This window comes from Gopherus flavomarginatus, chromosome 7 (assembly GCF_025201925.1).
Source record: "Gopherus flavomarginatus isolate rGopFla2 chromosome 7, rGopFla2.mat.asm, whole genome shotgun sequence".
Lineage (NCBI taxonomy): Eukaryota > Metazoa > Chordata > Testudines > Testudinidae > Gopherus > Gopherus flavomarginatus.
The window spans coordinates 107,564,044-107,579,873 of record NC_066623.1 but is presented as its reverse complement, the minus strand read 5'-3'; the positions used below and the strand labels follow the sequence as shown (position 1 = coordinate 107,579,873).

The following is a 15,830-nucleotide window of genomic DNA, read 5'->3' as shown; positions in this document are numbered from 1 at the left end:
TTTGGAATCCCAGTCTAATGATTTGAACAGAAGACCATCCTTTCTCCCTAGGTCCATCTAAGGGATAAGTAGAGTCTTTCAGAATTGTTAATAAGGTCATTATAGAGTGAACTGTCTTTGTCACTGGACCACATTTCACAGACAATCTACAAAATCTCGGGTCTGCACTGGGAGTCATAGAAGCTGGCAGCTCAGTAAACATTGCTTGTACCTTAACTTACAAAGCTGGTAGCTATGTCTCAGGTATTTGAATAATCAGTGCTATAAGAGCTGTTCCTTTGGTCTTAGGGCACTAGTGAATGCGACATTCACAGGTTAAATGCTCAGCAATAGTCTCGAGCTCCAAACTGACAGTGACTGGGAGCAGTGCAAGAGGCAGTGCACTAATTTCTTGACAAGAAGTGAGCACCTTATGTCACTTAAAGCAGCTTTTGTAGCCAGATAGAGATGAGCTGATGTACTTCAAACCACTGTGTTATGACAAGGAACATCATTGCAGTGCAAGAGGAACAAATTCCTCTAAAAGACTAAATGGGGAAAAGAAGTCTGAGGCTATTCTGTAATTTTGTTAATTTAAACTGTCTAGTCTTATTTCAGATGAACAAATACTCAAAATATGACGGACTTGTGTCCAAAAACTAGATAAACACATTAGCTGAGTGTATCAGCAGTGAAATGGTTTTCAGCATTTAAATTGTTGCTCTTAGGCGTCAGAGTTCTGGCCTTGTTGACAGGAAAGGAACAAGTTCACATCTCCTTTACTGCTTTTGTTAGATTCTGTGTGATAGGAACATAAGACTGTATCAGTTTATGTTCTGAAGGGTCTTGAGGGCTGTGAGGGAAATAGGAGGAATTAGTCTTCCTGTTGAAATTGAAGATTTTTCTGTGCCAGTGGACTGAAAATATTATGTAATTTCATCCATGGAGGACATGAAATTCTGGAACACGTATAACTCTGAGGCATGGTGTTTGTACACTTGCCAAAGGGAGACTGCAGCAAATTACTCCATTCCTGAGTGGCTTGAGTAGAGAAGTATATTGATCCAGCACCCAGTACGGTGGTGTCATTTAACAGAGTCACAAAGCACTGAGCAGCCCTAAGGGGATGGAGCCAGCATCTGTCCCATAGTTCTTAGAGAGTGTTTGGGTCAGTCTCTTAAGAGCGGAAGGTTGTCTAATGAAGAGACAGTCCTTTGAACAAGTTTCATTTTATTTCTTATAGGATTGGTAATAGTCTAGCAAAAATATTTGCTCCATAATTATTTTGCGTATATGTATGGAAATTAACATTGGAGACTGGTGAGCCATAAAACAAACCCAACAACATCACATTGTCTCCTTTGGCAATTTGACCCAAGCAGCTTGAAAATGATCTGATGGAGTGAAACTTCCAAGCTATAAAGTGCCTGGACCAACCTTTCTCTTGCAGTTGTCCTGTTTGCAATCATTAATATGAACTTGCAGTAGTAAGGATTTTTTTTTCTTTTTTAACTAGTCTTTTGTATTTCAGATCCCTCATGCTGGTAAAAGCAAACTGAGGTTCCTAACGGGAGATAAGTGTAAACATAAAGAATTCATGCGACACATTCTCGGAGTGTTCTACAATTTTCAGTAACAAAACGGGAGCCTGTTTTGGAACGTCTCCATTGGGATTTTTTCCTGTAACCCCTTATAAAAACGTGTGGGTGCACACTACTAATTGAACAATAACTTAAGAGGATGGGTCTGTCTAACCAATGGATTTGTACTTAATTGACCTGGGAGGGAAGTTGGGAAAAGACTGAAGAGAAGAAATAGCCTTCACTAGCCTTGTGTCCATCTCACACTCCAAGCCCTATGTCTTGGAGATTGAGGATCGCTGACTGACCTTTGGCAGCTCCTTGCCCAGAATGCCCTGTAACCTGACTGTTTTAAGGCAGGTGGAACTAAAATTAGATCTCAGTTAATGATGTGGTTTACATGCGGTGTGGGTGGATGTGTTTGTGTGAGAGAGTGAACTTTGCACAATCTCTCCCTCTCTCCCCACCCACTTTACCTGTCTGCATGGCTCACAAGAACAGAGCAGAGATTAAAATATACAAGAATCACAGTCTTTCAGTGCTCCAAAAAGTAGTATTTTCCTCTCTCCATATGCCTTTTCTGCTCAGGGTAGAATAAGGCACTGGGTTGGTGAACGTGCTAAGGTGAAGAAACCCAAGACCAGGATTTGGCAGTTTTCCCAAGAATTTTGTGTGGCTTGCAGTTCTCAGTTTTTAGGAACAGAGAGATTTTTCCAAAGGGTAGATTTAAAGTGGTTTTTCCCCCCCCTAAAGTAGGTTGAATTCTAGAGAAAGTTGACTGTGTGCCCTTACTAAGATAGGCTGTTTACTACCTCAAAATAATTTTCTATAGATTCTTTCTGAAAATTCAGGATGAAATCCTGGCCCCATTGAAGTCAGTGGCAAAACTCTCATTGACTTCCGTGGAGCCAGGATTTTATGCTAAGACTTAGTTTATTTCTCTTGAAAACAGAGGTTAATCATACCAGCTGGAGCCTGGCATAGTGTGAACAAGTGCTATGAAATCTCCCAGATGTTGCCCTGCAAGTGCACTCCAGCGTTAGCATGTGACACCCTCCCCCCCCCGCTATTTTAATTCTGGATCTGCCTTAAGCACTGCCTGCCAGTTATCCCACAACTTGCTCCAAAATACGTGGCGGTTTTGTGATTATACATAAACTGAGAATAAGAAACCACCAAACTCATGTGTGATCTAAGACAGGATTTTTAACTGTGTTCTCCACAGATGAAAGGCCAGTCTACGAAACCCTAGGACCTCTCCACCAAACCACCAGGCATCACGTAGGAATTACATGGACTGTACTCTGAGCGCCACACTAAACACCCAGGGTGGGGTTTTGCAAGGCCTGTAAGTGACTTAGGAGCACTTGACCCATTGAAAGTCCATGGGATTCAAGCTCTGAAGTCATGGGGGAACGTAACTGATATCCCACCTACAGTGTTCTTTACTGCTTTGATACTCATCCATTGATATTTGAAAACTGTTAGACGGGTTACTTTTGCCGGTGCCTTGGTATATCATTGTCTGTGCCTGCCATCTTGGGTGTAAATGTTTTAGCTACACTTGTTTTCAGCATTTTCCTTACTTTTCATCCATTTCCCTTTAGTCTTACTATTTAACATGAGTTTTAACAAAAGTTACATACAAACACTTGAGTTATTAAAAAAAAAAAAGTCACCACGAACTTTACAATGTAAAATCAGTAGAGAATTTGTCTCTTGTTACATGCAAAAGGCTGTGGAAGCAAATATTAGTCATTCACATACTTTTCTGTGTTGAGTCAACATCTATTTTTAGGCTTGGAGCACATAAAGACATCCATCATTGTGTTGGGGAGAGGAAGACAGGCTTGCTTAATGCATCATATTCGTGACTGGACCTCCCCTCCCCTGCCTACCTGCGTATACCATATGTGTAGACAGTGGGAATTTATAGATGTGTAGATTTAAATACATTGCATTAGATGAAATTCAAATTGTTCAGAAAGTTAGAGCGAACAGTGTTTCAAATGTGCTGTAAAATAAATCTCTTCACAATCTTTATTTCATACTAGCCATGCAAGAAACACCTTTATCAGGGAGTGCCTTTGTTAATCTAAGATGTAGATTATTTTTAAGAGAGTGTTTTTCTTTTAAAATAAAAAAAGAATTCTGAATACAATAAGTCTTAAGTTTTGCTTATGAGTGTGGTACGATGTAAACCCATTTGAAATTCTGTTTGGGTTGTGTTTGCATTTTGGTAGAAAAACGTTAAACCCTTAACAGAAATCTGGTGTAATATTTTTTTCATAATACGTACGTAATGCATCAACTGGATTTTTGCTTATTTGGGCATAGTATTTTTACACAGTCTGGTTTCAGGCTTATATTGCAAGGGACTTTTTGAAATAAAATGGCAGATAGGAAGATGAGGGATACACTGTGTTTGGGGTTCCTGAAGTAGATGTTGATTTAGCCTGTTTCACTAGTACATTATAATTCAGCAAGGGAAGATGTTGCCAGCTCAGAATGAAAATACAAAGGGATGTAGCATACAAGATCTCTTTGCAACTAACCTGATCAGTTTCATATGCTTGAAACAAAACACTCTGGAACCTCAGAAAGCTTGGTATATTCAAAGATTGTTGTTGTGTTGAATACAGTAAATTATCTGTACACCCACAGACCAGGGGATAAATTTACAAAGCTGTGGGTGGGGAGTTGTGCGTTAATCTGCCACTGTACAGTAGCTATTTTGTGCTTGCACTTAGAGAGCCCTTATCCTTACATTTGTTCAAGTTATCTCCTGCTTTCCTTTTGTTTTCCCTCACATTTTCCTAGTCCTTGTTGCTAGGTAAAAGAACAGCTAAAATCTGAATTGCAGGGTTATTTAAACCAATGCTACGGATTGGAAAGACAATAAGTAATTTGTTGATTTAAATGTATGAGGTAAATGCATTCATGGAAAGTGTATTAATTCTTTATTTTTAATCCCCTAGGTGTCATACGCCCGTCCAAGTTCAGCATCAATCAGAGATGCGAATTTGTATGTTAGTGGCCTTCCAAAAACGATGACCCAGAAAGAACTAGAACAGTTATTTTCACAATATGGGCGCATCATCACCTCACGAATTCTGGTTGATCAAGTCACAGGTTAAAAAAACTTTTTTAAAAATTTAAATATTTTCAGAAAATGGCAAACTTAAATGCTTTTGAAGCAGAATGGCTATAGTGAAGCAGCAGACTGTACTGATGTACAGTAAGAACCCATGACTTTGGATGTAAAATGTAATCCTATATATAGAGATAGATGTTACTGTACATACGCAGTTCTTTATATATGTAACTTTAAGGGGAAGTAAATGCACTGGGGTGGTTTTTTAAATGCAGAATCTTTTAAAAATTACTGATAATCCATACTTAAAGGGAATGTATCAAGCAATTTACTATTTGTATGTCTGTCATCTGCTACAATTATCACAATATAACGTAGGAGGGAAGGTTCAGTAAATGATCTTAAGAGAACAGGGCTTTTTTCCTTGACGGGGAAAATAATTTTTTATGTCACAAAGTAATGTGTTCTGAACATGTTGTTTTGTTTCCTTAGATATGTGAAAGACTCCTGAAGCTGTTCTTACTTTTTTTTAACCTTTATTTTTAAAAGTCTTTTCTTTATTCCCAGGTGTCTCTCGGGGTGTGGGATTTATCCGTTTTGATAAGAGAATAGAAGCAGAAGAAGCCATAAAGGGACTAAATGGCCAGAAACCTAGTGGTGCTACAGAACCAATTACTGTGAAGTTTGCCAATAACCCCAGCCAGAAGACAAGCCAGGCACTCCTTTCGCAGCTTTACCAGTCTCCCAACAGACGCTACCCTGGACCGCTACACCACCAGGCTCAGAGATTCAGGTAACTATCGATCTGCAAAAGAACTGGAGCTCTACAGCTATGATGACTTGGGGTAGGGGTTGTCTTAAAAATGTATTTTGGAATTGTAGATTGACTTCAATTTCTCTGTAAAATTAAACGTTCTTTCCAAGTGAGTGAACAGGAAAATCTGCTCGGAGCCAGTCATTCCATATTGACTAAAACATCTCAACTATACAATCAGATCAATGAGGCCTTAGGTAAAGGATGACAGAATAAAAGGTTATATTGATACTGAAATAGAAAGTGACTTTTCTGGTTTTAGTTCTTGGTTTTTTTTCAATTTTTTCTGCAGTATTATTGTGGTTTTCATGCACCTTTCAATTTAACACTGAGTGTAGGGCTGGTGGCTGGCAAAAAAATGAATGTTTGTTCTATTCAGCAGTAGTTTTATTACATTATTAGCTTCAGATGTCTGCTCAAGGTATAAAGAGACCTTGTGTAGTCTTTGATATGAGTGCTGAGATGCTGTGTGATGTTTTATGATTTACATTTCGAAAGTACTGCTTGTATCTCATATGTAACACAGTATTAGCAGTACTGGGTTCTCTCTGTTATTTTGATGATGTATAATATCATTTAGGCAACCTAGCATTTTTAGCAAAAGGTCTCTCTAAAAAATATTAAATAGGAATGCTTGGACTTACTGGCATGGTTAAGATAAATATTAGCTTTTAAATTTATTTCACTGTGAAATTTGCAATTTTTAAAATCTGAAATGAATTAAAGAAGAGCACAGAAAAGGTCAGTCACTTGCCTGTTTTTTATGAAAACAAGCATATATTTAAAACATCTTTGGTAAGGGTATAAAAGCCACTGAGGCTACCACTGACTCCTTATGTAGATAAGGATTTTTCATGTTGGGTATTAAACATAAAGTAGATTACATTTAATTTCCAAATTCAGTGGTTATTGACATTGACAGCTTTTGGAGATCATTATTACTAAATATGTTCCTAAACAAAAGAAAAAGTCTAAACAGTTCTGTGAACCTGAGAAGCAAGAGTTGCTTATAACCAGTATGTTACTATTCCTCTAATTTTGGATTGCAGCATTTTATACACAAGTTTTATTGCAATGAAAGGTGAACTGTTGAAGTATTGTACATGTTATAATTTCATACTAATATAATCTACAAATGAAAAATCAAAGGGGAATTTTTAACACCCAGTCAAATCTTGAGATATAGCTATTTAGTGAGAGTTCACCTTTCTGAAATCTCAGAGCATGTTAAAAATGGCATTAAATATTGTGGTTGAAATTTGAAAGCAGTCTGAAACTCAAGAGAGTTCCTGTTTCCTAAACTCCTTAGATGTGTGAGAAACTTGTTGAACATTTCTTCTTTGAAAATGGAACATTATTAATAATAGTTCCGTTGAGCGATCTTGCCATCTGTGAGACATTAACCCAAAGACCCTCCTTCTCTTTTCAGGCTGGACAATTTGCTTAATATGGCCTATGGCGTAAAGAGGTAATTAGAATTCCACAGATTGCCAGATGTCCATGTTGGCACAGATTGGTGCTACAATTTATTTTTTAAATCACTAACTTTATTTTTTTTAATTCCTTCTTTTCTTCCACCAGCATGTCAAATTCTTTTTTTAAGTTTGGACTTCAGTTGGTTTTGTTACTTTAAGGCCACACTCAAAAGTTGTGTGTGGGTTTTTTTCACCTTTTATTTACAGGTGGGCATCTCAGATGGTTTAGGTGCAACAGCTATAAGTATTCTAACATCAACAGTGCTGCTAAATAGCATATTTTCCTGAATCAAAACTATTAAACTGAAGTTTTTGCTAATCTCTGATTTGATACTGTGAAAATAGTCAGAGGAAAATAGAATTAAATACCCTCATCTTTTCCTCTAGCTGTGTCCTACCACAAAGTTAACTTTAAAAGTGTAACTGTATGCACCTTAATCAGCCCTAAGTTTCTTTTGTTACAGGTTTAACAATTGTTGCAAATATTGCTTAGTGCTTGTAGTTTGTTTCTTTGTGTGTTTGTTTTAATTTACACAGGTTTGTGTGTTCAGATTGGAATTAAAGCTCAATTGATTTTGAAACATTCATGTTCCATAATGAGTGTGTTCCGTGTTCAATCTGAAAAAAAAAAGTTGATGTGTTAGTGTTTCCACTTTGTTAACGACACACATCGACACAGGGGAACCTTTCAGAACTGTAGGGGCATAGTCTCATTCCTGACATGCAGAGCTGTGCGCCAGTAGCCCTCCACTGTGAGCTGCGGAAGCACCTTAGTCTACAGGAATGGTCAGCTCTGCACATTCATGAAAACTAGGTGTTCTTTTATAAAGCTCATCCCAAACATGGCATGGTAAGTATCTTCAAACTGTTCAGAAGTGGACAGTAGAGTAAGTCTTAACTACTACAGCAGTGGCAATTGAGCAATGTAATGGCATGTACATCATAAGATTACTTGTACGCCAAAGGAACTTTCAAATTAGATGTTTTACATCTACCCAAAAAAACCCCAAATCATGTGTCCCATGATCAGCACATAAATCAAAATTTGCTGCATGGTGTTGCAATTCATTGTGCCCCTTTCACTGCCTCACCTGCGTGCAGTCTGCCCACTAATCCATCGTTCAGTCCTGCTAGTAACATTCCAAAACTCTTAGCAGCTTCAAACAGCTGCCACTTACAAATAACTGTTTGAGAATTTTTTTTTCCTCCCAAATGTTTAATTTCCTACCCAGAATTACAGTGACCTGTGGTACAGGACAAACCATGTTCTGTCCTAGACTGCAGAAGGTTTAATTTCTGATTTCATATGACTCATCAAGGCAAGGAAAAGCAGACTAATATCGTTAGAGAGCCAGGTATCTGCTTTCCGCTGTTCAAAGGCTTTTGTTTCTAGCACTGATAGATCATGAGACATCAGGCATTAAACATCACAACAGCTTTTTTTTTCAGTTTTTATTGAAGTTTCTTAAAATTGTTAGTTATTTTCTTCTCCCTGCAAGTCCTGAAGAAATTGTACTTACCCTGCTAGAAAACTCTGTGGTGTTTGGATGTATAAATAAAAACTTCTGAAGCCATCTCTAAAACATCCCCAGATAAATTTTGCTATAAAATATGTATCCTGTACAAAATACAGGATGATTTGGCATGGAATGAAAGATTCATTGGGGTTGAGTTCTATAATTCACGGCTTTGCCACTAGTGAATAATATGCCATCCCAGACTCATGTCAGTAAACTTTTAGACGACATCAGCCTAAATTATAGTGAGAGATGAAGCAGTTGCTATAGTTAAGGTTTCATGAGCAGGTAAAAGCTGCACAGCTCCTGAGGTTTGGAGGAGAGAGGCTCTCTCTTGTGGAACTCTGAAAGGGCTAGAAGGCATTCTGGTGATGTATAGCTAAATAGCTTTATTTTAGTTTAAAAATAAACATAGGAAATTCTATTAAAAATTATATCAAGGGAAAATTAAGTTTGCACAGTTGAATTCTCAAACATTTGGAAAAAACGATAATGTTAAGGTTGAATATGAAACTTTGACTTATGGTGCATGTGCATCACAAGTCTTTTTAATTATGTAATCGTATTTCTTGTGCATTTGGCAACCTTAGATCCAAAAAACTAGCATACTGTAGTATTGCACAACTGTGTGTGCACCATATAATCAGTCTGTTAACATGATTTGTATGGAAGTACACAGTCAAACATTCTTACACAAACACACTCCGTATAAAGTATAACAGCATAAATAGTATTTGCTGGCCTTTACGTATGCTGTTAAAGTTTGCAAACTTCAAGACCCCATTTTCTGTATTGTACTCAAAGAAGCCTGTTCTGGCTGAAAGGAATTTGTTCAGTAGTTAGCTGTACCCTCAGTTTGTTTAAATGTATTCCTAATAGAGAAGATTACTTACTATCTAATGGGCCAGATTCTCAGCTGGTATAAAAAGACATAGCTCCAGCTTTATTTAGAGCTGGATAACATTTTTCAGACAATGGTTTTTTTTTTCATTGAAAACGGTGGATTTGTTTTGACAGTAACATTTGGCATATTTGTATTGATTTTGCTTAATTGCTTCAGTAGTGTTGGGTGGGTTTTTTTGTTTTTTTGTTTTTTCAAAAAACCCAAAAAAATTCCCCCAAAAATCAGAATGATTGATTCATTTGGACATTTTTGAAGCAAAAATTTTGATTTTTTGATTCAAAACAACTTTTCATTTAGAAATTTAATTTAATTTTAGAAATACAAAAAAAATTAAAAATGTAAAAAATCAGAAACTAAATATTTTGGTTTGAATTGAAGGTTTAGTTCAATCCAGAATCAACTGTTAGCAAACTTAAAAATCAGTTGTTTGCACAGCTTTTGCTGTCTTTTTGTACCAGCTGAGGAAATGCACAAAAGTCTACACTAGCAAAACTGTACTGTGCCAGTCTGATAATTAGTGTAAGTATACAAAAATGGTGGGGGAGGAAGCATTACATATTCTGGGTGGGATTTTTCAGAAGTGGAATTCAATAGGAATTGTTTGCAATGAGTTCAATAAGAGTAGTTACTGCACCCTGAACACTTTTGCAAGCCTGCATATGAGTCAGAGGGCCCAGTCCTCCAAGCTGTTATGCGTGTGAATAAAGTTGCTGATTTGCATAAGTGTTTGCAGACTGTAGAAAAAAGTGAGTGATATTTCTCAATTTAGGTGCAATATCCAGAAGTGTTCTGGATGTACGTCAAAGGGCAGTCAAGGCTCTAAGTGCAATTCCACATAGAAGATAAGCAATCAACACACTAAAATTCCTTGTATTGTCTGTCAACCTCCACTTGCAGTAGAGTAATGTTAAGGAGTTCTATTCACTACATGCATCTAAACATATAAAAATTATTACAAGTTTTCTAATAGAGAGCTTGCAGTCTGCACATCTGCATTGCAAAACAAAGATAAGAATTATTCAGTATAGGAATTAAAATTCATTGAGGATGCCTGCTTTAAAATTCAGTGTGGAAATAAGATTTTTAGCAAGACTTTTCTTACATGTAACAGTTACTTTAAATGTAATCCATTGATAATGGCCTAAAAAATGATGATGTTTTATCAACTGCTAAAGGAGGTGATCTAACCAAGCAAGTGTCTTCATGCACTGGTTTTCCTACTTTACAATTACTACACATATGCCCATTGATATGTACAGACATTTTTAAGATAACATTACCAACAATGAATTTTTAAAAATATATTTGAATAAAAGTCTGAATACTAGAAACAGACAAAACTTCCTGTTTTCCATCTAAAAATCTCTCAGATGCTTTTAGGATATATAAAAAGGCTGAATATAGAGAGAGTGCTGAATTTTGACAATGTTTCATATTCACGTTTAAAACCAAGCTCTAAGAGATCCATTTTTCCATGAGGGTCTGGTAGGGTCTAAAGTGTTAAATCATCGGTAACTTTGCAGTTGTATCCATAGTCTTTCAGCTGAGTTGTTTTATTGATAGAAATATCAGGCCTAATGCTGTATTTCTTACGCAGTGAAATTCCTAATTAGCGCTGCAAGGTTTGGCCCATGCTTATTTAGATGTTCCTTAAGAATTCCCTTTATTAGACCTCAGACACAGCAAACTAGAACTTATTGTGGAAGGGAAATGTCATTGTGCCCCGTTCTCGTCTGTTACATTGTTCCCAGCTACCCTTCATTTCAGTAGGTGTTAGTGGCACCTGTGTAACTGAGAGCAAAGATGGACATATAGTTTACATCCCATGGACTGGATCATGAAACCTTAATGAGCTTTATTTTAAGTCTCAGTTCCGTGTAATTTGTGCTAAGCGCTATGTCTAGAATAGCCCCCTCTTTTTATTTGGTAGGTTTTCCCCGATCACAATTGATGGGATGACGAGCCTGGTTGGAATGAATATTCCTGGCCACACTGGGACTGGATGGTGTATCTTTGTCTACAATTTGTCTCCCGACTCAGATGAAAGTGTGCTGTGGCAGCTCTTTGGCCCCTTCGGAGCAGTTAATAACGTCAAGGTGATCCGCGATTTCAACACCAACAAGTGCAAGGGATTTGGCTTTGTCACTATGACCAACTATGACGAAGCTGCCATGGCAATTGCCAGCCTTAATGGATACCGTTTAGGAGACAGAGTATTGCAAGTTTCCTTTAAAACCAACAAAACCCACAAATCCTGAATTTCATATCCTTACTTACTAAAACATACATATATATATATATAAATATATATACGAACAAACAAAAACTCTGCAAGGCTTATATTCAACCATGGACTTTATAAGCCAGTGTTGCCTAAGTATTAAAACATTGGATATCCTGTGATGAACAGGAAAGGATTTTATAATGCTTAGAAAAAAAACAAAAACAAAAAAAACCTTTGATGCATTGAATGTTCTTTCATAGCTGTCGTTGTTGAATATAATATACATAGATAACAATGTGCAGGGATTTTTACCCGGCCAGCTAGTTTTACTACCTTCCTTGAAGGTGGCTCTTTTTAAGATGACCATTCATTCATTTGAAAAAAATAAAAAACAAAAACAGTTTTTACAAACTAATGGGATTAAAAGAAAGAAAAAAGATTTTTCTTTTTTTTCAAATGTTGATCCAATCAGATTGGTAAACCCCCCATATAAATTAAAGAGGAACAATAAAAATTGCAAAAAACGACAACAAACACATACTTTTGCAACCTTTTTTATTTTTCCTTTTTTCTTTTATATCATGTGAACTAAACAGTCTTCTGTTAGGGAATGGGGTAAAAGGGGGATACCTGATGACAGAACAATTTCAATAACATTAACAATGTTGCCAAAGAGGTGGTCTCTTTGCTGAAAATGGGTTTCAAGAAAAATCTATTTTTATAAAATATAAAGAATTTTTACAAGAGAATCTGGATTTGAGAAAAAATATTTTGACTGGCTAATTTAGGGGAAATTGACAACTTTGTCATGTTCATACTGCACTGGTAACTTTTTAGAGATCAAGACGTGTGTTTTAAACTGGATTAGTAGATTGTTTTTTGAAGGATGGGCTACAAACAGATGATCTTCGTATCTTTTCATAGCATGTAATAAAAATATTAAATACAGTACGGGAGAGTGTTCTTCCCAGGCACACAGTTACCCACAGTCAAAACCCAAAAGCAAGGAGATGAGTTGCAAGACAGTTTTTCTTTAAGTCATCAGTATGGGATATCAGCAGAACAAAAGTTTAAAAAAAATAATTGTTTTGATCAAAAACTTCCTTGGTTTGAGCAGTAGGTGCTACAGAATTATTTACATATCTTAGTATCATAGTTAAATGTAATGTGTTTAGAAAAAATAATTTGCTTAAAATTTGTTAAGAATTTTCAAATTCACTTTATAGCCCATGCTGATATAAATTGGGCTGTGTTGGCACATTTGGAACACTGTTTATGTTGCTTGAAACACTTATTTATTTAATTGCCGATGTGATGCATATGGCCAAAATCAAATATAGCTAGTTTGGCTAGTCTACTTATTTGTTTACTTAAACTATGGGAAGAAGCATATTATTGTGTCATTTTGTTGTGTGTGTATGTGTATATATAATATAAATATATATATATATAAAGTTATTTTTTCTTTTTGTTAATTTATTATAAGTTGTAACACTTTGCTAGTTTTGTTTGTATATGTCTTAAAATGTTTTCTTATGATACTTAAGTGACAGAGGTATCAAGGTAACTTGTGTAGAAATATTGTTTGATATATTGTCATGTTTGTTGTGAATATTTTTTTCTTACTGCACAGTAGAAAAGAAAACAACTGGGTCTTTATTTTAATGTAATTCAGATTGGGGGAAAACAGAGCTAAGGGAACAAAATGACTGAGGGGGTGCTCTCCCATGTCCAGTGCACTGATCATTTTAGTATGTTTGTGCTTTGTATGGTTATATATTTAAAACAAAAAAGGGTCATGCTCTTCCCTGAGTACTAGAAACAGTTACTCGCTATGCATAATCTAGTTGATAGTTAAATTTGCTATTGCTTTTCTTGTCTTGTTATATAAAATCTTTTCAATACAAGTTTAGTCTTAATGGTAATAAAACGTTATGGTTATTTATAACTTGTGCTTATTTTGTGCATTTTTTCCATGCTATACCCACTAACTGCACGTAGATTAAGTATTGTTTTTTTCCACACTGAAGAGGCAAACTTTTATAGTAGACAGATAAAACTAAAGCATCCTAATTTTATCAGTTTTTTTACTTTTAAAATATTTTAGTTCTAAAGAACACTCATTCAATGTTCAGGGAAACCTTTATACATCATCTGCTATGAATGAGCGCAGTTTGCTGGGAAAGTTTTGATGCATTTGCCAAGCATTAGTGGGGAAGGCATGTCAGAATCTTTTCTCTACAACGTGTTTTACTAGCTGAATAATAATTTAAAGAAAAAAACTTTCTTAGGACCAGGCGGTTGTATACTTTAGTTATAATGAATGACTTCATGTTAACCTTGCTAGTTTAGATCATTTCTGAGGGAAAGTATTGTAAATGTTTTTTTAATAACTTTGTTGTGTTTGAATTATTTGTACTTTAATTGTCCGGACAATAAATGAAAGTGTGTAGAATGGCTATGGGCTTTCCAGATTTTTAAACGTGTTCAGATGTTTTAGTAACCACAGCCACACAATAAAGCAGGGAGCTATTATAGTCTAATTGCAGTAGAAAGTTCTTTAAGGGAGATCCTAAGGTACTAAACAAAACAGTTGAAGCATATTCATTGTTCATATGTTTTTCTTCCAAAACCTTAGCTTAGCCAAATTGAGTTGGTTTCACTAACATCAACTGCAGCAGAGTAATTGTACTTAAATATTTTTTTAATTTGTGATATTTTTTAACGTACACAATGTTTTTACACAATGAAAGTATTAACTCAGTCAATATCAAAATTAAGCAAAAATATTAAATGTTTTAATTATACAAATTTTAAGCCATCAGTTAGTTTGACTTTTCTTTTTGACATGGATATGCAATGAATGTCATACAGTATGAGGTATACATATCTGCTGTTTGGCTCTAAAATTTATATATTACCACATTCATTCAAAATTTGATTTTCACCATATTTTATAGCCAGAGGTGATCTCTCTTTCAGTTGACTTATTGGTTTAAATTCCATTAAATACAAATATTCACTCCATGTTTGTGTTCTGTAACATTCTCTTGCTAATTGAAAATATGTACCTTGTAAAATTGCAACACTGCATTTCATAACCGAGTATAGAAAAAAATGTATCAACCGGTTGGATGGACTATGCAGTTCTTCAGCTGCTTCACTACTAATAAACTCATGTTTTTATGACTGAATTACTATGTTGGTTAGAATAATTAATTTCAGGCCATGGAATGAGATTGTTTTTAAATATACAGCCTGCATGATTCATCCTTAAATTAACCTGAGCATTATATAGTAGAATGTAAAAGTTATTGTTTTGCTCTATTTAAAGGTTAGTTGCTAAAAAACCTCTAACAGCTTCACACAATCAAAAAAGTTTAAATACTCGAGGATGTCACGTATCCTAATGTATAATCCGGACTAACAAATTCCTACAGCATTTTGTAATGCTGACATTTTATTTTGAAACTGAAGTTACTAAAAAGTTAGGAAGAATTTTTAATACTACAGGGGTACAGACCTTTTCCATTTGAACTAAAATTGAAATTTCAGTTTAAACAAATACACAGGTAATAGTGTTAGTAATAAAGTACTTTAGTGCTTTTCATGACCTCTCCTCGCCCCCAACCCCAAACCTTATGTGCTCTCTGCTTTGTGTACTTGTATTATACTGTCAGCTAGGTGAAATCCTAGCTCTATCAAAGTCAATAGGCATTTTGCCATCGACTTCAATGGGGCCAGGATTTCACTCTTAGTCTGTTTCATTCTGTTTCCCCCCTTTAAATATTATAGGCTGTGAATTAGCTCTTCCTTCTTGGTAGCAACTAAAAGCTTTCTTTAAGAAAGAAAGAAACACTGCTCATATTGGATTCGGATAGATACTGTCCAGAAAGAAAAAAGGTGAGAATCACTAGCAAACCCCAAATCACCATTCATTCTAAGAACCCCATTCTCATCTCAAAATACTGGCATGTTACTACACATCTTGACTGATCTACTGCTACTTACCCATGGAGAAATGCAGCGAAAGGTGTTTTGTTTTTTGTTTTTCCAAATGTGTACAGCAAGGCACTTTGAGTTTAGAGCTAAGGGGTGGCACTAGCTTAAAATAAATTAATCCGTGCTTAGCACTAGCTCTGCCCAGTAAAACGGGATTCATGTGCCATGTTGGGCAAAGCTCCACCCTTCTGTTTTAAAAATAATGCTTTGCACCCCTCTGTAGTACCTTTAACCTGAGGTG

The 15,830-nt window shown here is 35.8% G+C and overlaps 1 protein-coding gene across 7 annotated transcripts in view; it reads left to right on the top strand.

Annotated features, from left to right (window-relative positions):
• ELAVL4 (ELAV like RNA binding protein 4) overlaps positions 1-14,781 on the top strand; it is a 105,150-nt gene extending 90,369 nt beyond the window's left edge. For 6 of the 7 annotated variants that reach the window (XM_050961734.1, XM_050961731.1, XM_050961730.1 and 3 more), the window contains exons 4-7: positions 4,538-4,691; positions 5,221-5,446; positions 6,897-6,935; positions 11,294-14,781. In XM_050961734.1, coding sequence (XP_050817691.1) covers positions 4,538-4,691; positions 5,221-5,446; positions 6,897-6,935; positions 11,294-11,621 — 747 coding nt within the window. In that variant the 3' untranslated portion in view covers positions 11,622-14,781. The remainder of the gene's footprint in view (positions 1-4,537; positions 4,692-5,220; positions 5,447-6,896; positions 6,936-11,293) is intronic. The other variant, XM_050961733.1, reaches the window with a different exon arrangement.
• Positions 14,782-15,830: the final 1,049 nt, after the last annotated feature.